This window comes from Bison bison, unplaced genomic scaffold (genome assembly GCF_000754665.1).
Source record: "Bison bison bison isolate TAMUID 2011002044 unplaced genomic scaffold, Bison_UMD1.0 scf7180017864352, whole genome shotgun sequence".
NCBI classification, from domain to species: Eukaryota; Metazoa; Chordata; class Mammalia; order Artiodactyla; family Bovidae; genus Bison; species Bison bison.
In genome coordinates this window covers 2,292,442-2,297,996 of record NW_011494924.1, presented here as the reverse complement: position 1 = coordinate 2,297,996, position 5,555 = coordinate 2,292,442, and the positions used below count along the sequence as shown (strand labels likewise).

The window sequence follows — 5,555 nt, the reverse complement described above, 5'->3', positions numbered from 1 at the left end:
GAGGTGTGGTGTGGAGGTCTGGGGAGCCACGGAGGCCCACAGGACAGAGAGTTGGGGCGCTGTCTACGACCTCAGGTCCTCACCCCTCCCAGTCCCAGGTAGAGGAACCAGTTGGCCGCCTGCCACTGGAGCCATCGCCTGGGCCACACATGAGGCGCTGGTGGCAGATTTTTGTCCTGTGCGTCTTCTGGATGCTCCTCTTGTGGCTGGTGACCCCCTGCCTGGATCTGAAGACTGACTCGGCACCCCAGGAAAAATGGATGGACATGGCACCACGGCGTTGCAGCTGCCCTTGGTTCAAATTCAGGCAATGTGGCTGCCCGTCCGGGAGTCTCAACCACTCTGTCTGCCACCACACAGCTGGAGAGCACCGGTTTGATGCAGGCTATGAGAAGATGAGGGGGTCCCTGATGGGAGGAGCAGAGTCCACGCGCCCTGGTGCTGTGCTCTGGTGGTCGGTCAGTGGTCAACACTGGGGTGTCCCATCCCGTCCTCCCCTGGGCCCAGGTTACCTCCCACTTTCTGTCCCTAACCCCTGCCCTTGATTCACAGCTTCAACTCCCGATCTCCTGATGGAGGTCTCACCCACTCAGATCTGCTTCCCATCCTCCAGGAGCCAATACCTGAGTCTTGGCCCCCCATCTCTTCTCTCCTGCTGTTTTCAGGACCTGAACGCAGCAAGCGAGCTGGGCAGAGTGTGGAAGAAGCTGCTTGAGGTGATTCCCCAACTCTTAATGAGCTATTTTGATCTCTTCTGTGGGACTTGTGCCCTGATGGGGAATTCAAAGATCCTGCGGGCTGCCAGTATCAGCAACAATGTCAACCAACTCAGCATGGTCTCCAGGTGAGCCTCGAGGAAAGGGCAGGGGACTGGATGGCCAGACCTGCCCCTAGAGTTCTTTCAGTTTCTACTCTCTTTTTTCAGGATGAACCAGGTCCCTGTTCAGGGCATTGAGATGCTGGGGAACCAAACCACGAGATGCTCCATCTCCCACAGGAATGCCAGGGGCCAGGGTTCTTGGAGGCAAGTGCTGCTGCTGCTCCTGCAGCTCTTTGATCTCGCGTGGACTTCAGATGCTCTGAGTGAGGAGATGGTGGTCTGGGAACCCAGACATTCTTAGTGTGGCAGGTAAGGAGAGGGCACTGCAGCGGATGACAGAGGGGCCTCCAAGGAGACTCTCCTGGTTTACTGGGCACACCTGCCAGACCTTCCCAGGTCTCAGGGGCTGCTGAAACCCCTCCACTTCCTAATTCTTCCTTAGATTTCTGAAGGTGGTCCAGTTCCCTAGCAGAATGGAAGATAGAAAAGGCCAGGTAAGGGTTTGACAGGTGGGAAGATGTGGCTGTGGGTCGCTGTGGACTGGGACCCAGGTTGGCCACCTCCCATTCCTCTCCAAGTCCTGGCGATCAGCCCCACCTTCCTCCAGTACAACCGGGGCACTCTCCATCTTGGGGGCTCATGGCTCTGTTCTGGGCCTTGCGTACCTGTGACTCAGTAAAGATTCTTGTTCTTTCCTCACTTAAAACTTTTCCCTGCTGGTGGTCCAGTGCTTAAGGCTCCACACTTTTAATGCAGGGGATGCAGGTTTGATCCCTAGTCGGGTAACTGAGATCCTACATGCTTTGTGGTATGGCCAAAAAATTAACAAAACAAAACAAAACAAAACTTTTCCAAGCTATACCTTCAGCACAGAGTCTAAAAGTTTCTGCCTAGCTTCCAAGACCCTGTGTGGTCTGACCTTTCGCCTCCCCTCATCTCTCCCAGGCTCACACCACGGGTTTCTCAGTTCCGCACACATGCCAGCTGCCTCATGCCTTTTCACACGCTGCTCCCTCTGCCTGGGATGCCCTCCTCTTGTCTCCCCAAAGAACCTTCTCTTATTCCAGTACGATGAGAATCATATGATGCTCTTTTCCGGGGTCTGGGGTCACACTGTGTGCTCAGACTCTGTCTCCCCTGGGGAAGGTGAGCTCCATTCTCCTAGCTTCAGGAGGCAGCTGGTCACCCTTGATGTTGAATGAAGGGCGGTGGGATGAAGACAGGATTCAGCCTGCTGATGCATACATCCCTCTCTCATCCACTAGGATTCCCGCTTTGGATCTGGATCAGAAAAGCAAAGGAGGTGGTCCCCTTACTGGGAGGATGCTAATCAGACCAACAGAGATTCTATCCATGCTCAGCAAGAAGCAGAAATGGAGGTCAGCTACAGTGGACAAGCTCGCTGTTCACACAAGTCCACACAAGTCCTTGTCCTTTGGGCCTGAATGCAAGGGAGTCTTGGAGTTGCGGCAGGACTCTGGGGACATTCAGGGATAAAGGGCAAGAGGAAATTGTATAGTGATCAGTCTGGTGCTGAATAAAATCCTGGCCTGATTCTCCTCCCTTCGAGGACAGTGTTGCGGAGGAAGGGCCCGACTTGACTTTCGTAGCTCAGGGACAATATCTGCATTAATTTCTATGCCTGGTCCCCTGGATCATGCAGGTGGTGTAAATTTAGAGCCAGCTCCATGCCAAGTGCAGACCCAGACTGAGTATCCAGAGAAGTTCATTTCCCACTGGACAAAAGAGATAAGCTTGCTTATATCATCCTATGCTGGTGGGTGAATTTTGGGGGAGCCCAGCTTTTCACCAAAGATTCAGCTGTTTGAGGTTCCCAGTGTTTTGTGGGGGCCTCTGTTCTGATTCTCTGCCTCCCCTAGGATCAAGGTCCTCTGCCTGCATGAGCATTAAACTTCTAAGTTTCTGGGCAGCCCCTTAAGCATCTTAAGCACCCCCCCCAATACTGTTTTTCAGTTCTCTTTTCATTTCTGACATCTAGGGGCTTCCTGTTTTCTTTTAACCTCTGGTCTGCGTTTAAAATACTTTTTATTAAACACTATAGATGTATATGCTTGCAAAATTACCAATTAACTCAGGAAAGATAAACAAGACACTTGAGTGGTAGTTGCCTCTGGGGAAGAGACTGGGTAGGAGGGGAGCAAGAAAGGGACAGAATCCTCCTTTTCACCTATTTTTTATACCTTTTGGACTATGTCCCACAGACCCATATTATACATTCAATAATAAATATAATTTTTAAAAGTTAAAACTATGTTTTGACCAGCAGACTGGATTTTTATTGTAGAAAAGTTTTTAGGTTATCTTTTACTTCATTAATTTGCTAGATCTGGAGTCAAAACTAAGTCTTTGTAGCTCTTCTGCAGTTCCATGAACTTGGTGAGTATGTGATAAGGTTAGTGAGTTCTATGGGCAGCAGCTCAGTGCCTCATTCCTATGGAAAATAACCTGGCAGTTAATCAGAAGGTTAAACATAGAAATACCACGTAAGCCAGCAATTCCACTCTTAGGTAGGTCCCCAAGAGAAATGAAAACATGTCTGACCAGAAACTCGAACCCAAATGTCTATAGCAGTACTATTCATGATAGCCAAAAGGTGGAAACAATCCAAATGTCTCTCAAATGGTGAATAGACAAACTGTGACATGTCCATACAGTGGAATATTATTTAGCCATCAGAAGAGGGCAGAGTATTAACACATGCTACAACTTGGAAGAACCGCAAAAACATGATAAGTAAAAGAAGCTGGAATAGGAGGGAAGGGGACAGGGCATAACTTTTAAAAGAATGACATAGCCATTGAAGATACAATATAAATTGGTTAGAACCAACTAGGTCCAAGAAGGCAGAAGATTCAACTTCCAGTGGATCTTGAGCCTCATTATACACTCCTTGTAATACATCAACATTTGCTAAGTGACACCGCCCACAGGCACCATGACAGTTCTAACAGGGCTAAAAAGTGAGCAGTGGCCTGAATCCTGGAAATTTCTGTGCCTTCCCCAAAACAGTTGGAACGAGCCTCCCTTTTGTTAGCCTATGAGCTTACCCAGCCCGTAAAAACCGATCTAAAGCCTTTTGAGATGGATTGCATTCTGTCTATGGAATGTGTAACCTTCCAGGGTTTTGCCTCTGAGATGGCTCACACTCTGTCCATAGAGAGTGTATCTGTCTCCACAAACAAATAAATCTACTTCTTACTTATCACTTTGCCTCTTGCTGAATTCCTTCTGCACTGAGACATAAAGAGCCTGAGGTTCATTAAGTCCTGAGACCAAGTGTGTGGTTTCAATTAAAAGGCAGTTGTAAAGAAACTAACACAACACTGTAAAGCAATTAGGCTCCAATTAAAATAAATAAGTAAATAAAAGGCGGTGGATTCGAGGGAATCCCTGGTGATCCACGGTGAGGACTGGATGCTTTCACTGCTGAGGGCCCGGGTTTAGTCCCTAGCTGGGGAACAAAAATCCCACAAGTCATGTGGTATGGCAAATAAAACCAAAAAAACACAGATTTCTCTGGTAGTTCAGTGGTTAGGACTCCATGCTTCCAACGCAGGGGAAGGTTTGATGCCTGGTCTGGGAAGTCATATCCCATATGCCACGTGGTAGCACCATCCCCCCCAACCTGAATTTTGCCTGGGTTCGAATCCCATCTGAGTTGTGCAGTTTCAAAGACAGACACAAAAGGTCACATATCGTATGATTCATTTTGTGTGATGTACCCATGATGGGCAAATTCTTAGAAGCAGGAAACAGATGCATGGTTACCAGGGGTTGGGGGTTAGGCAGAACAGTGAGTGATTATTTGATTGGCATGGTGTGTTTTTATGGGGTGTTGAATGAATAAGTCTTGAAAGTAGAGGGAGCTGCTGGCTGCGTGACACTGAATACACTAAATGCCACAGAAATGTGTTCTTAAATGGCTCAGTGTATGTAATGTGAATTTCACCTCAAGAAGAAAAGCGCTTGCATGAAAACACATATGATTATATCCATAACTTTTAAAAACACAAAATTAAATAATATATTGTTTAGTTATACATAGATTTTTAAACAAATTTTGGCTGTACTGGGTCTCTGTTGCTGCACAGGTGCGGGCTACTCTCTAGCTGCAGTGCGCGGGTTTTTCATTGCAGTGGCTTCTCTTGTTGCAAAGCATTGGCTTTAGGGTGGGCTTCAGTATTCAGCTTGAGGGCCCCAGAGCATGGACTTAGTTGCCCCTTGGCATGTGGGATTGAAAGGTTGTTGTTGAATCACGCGAATACACCGGGATTCTTGGCCCCTGGAGGAGAAGAATTCAATCCCAGGCCAGAGACGAGGCTTGATCGCTCAGAGCTTTTGTGTAATAAAGTTTTATTAAAGTATAAAGGAGATAGAGAAAGCTTCTGACAAAGGCATCAGAAGGGGGCAGAAAGAGTACCCCCCTGCTAATCTTCAGCTGGATGTTATATAGTCACTAGCAGTCTGTTAATGAAAGAAAGGAATGTCTTAAAATTCAGAATGGCACCAGGCCCCTCACCCATAAGATGCATTTTGGGATAATCTTGGCGCCAAATGGTTTCTCCTGGGCCATAAAATGATTAACTTGAATCTTGAAGAAGGGCAGACCACCATACAAATAGTTTCATTTACATAGATTAGGGGAACAATATCCATACTGGTTTGTCAAGTAGGTTCTGGGCCGAGAGGCGGAACCGACTTGGAGACAGAGTTT

General features: G+C 47.7%; 1 protein-coding gene across 1 annotated transcript; it reads left to right on the top strand.

Moving 5' to 3' along the window:
- The first annotated feature begins 149 nt into the window (after positions 1-149).
- LOC104999443 (chromosome unknown open reading frame, human C20orf173) lies at positions 150-1,121 on the top strand. The gene is made up of 3 exons (XM_010855015.1): positions 150-458; positions 666-844; positions 998-1,121. The coding sequence occupies exons 1-3, from the start codon at positions 150-152 to the stop codon at positions 1,119-1,121; spliced, it is 612 nt and encodes a 203-aa protein (XP_010853317.1).
- The last annotated feature ends 4,434 nt before the right edge of the window (positions 1,122-5,555 follow it).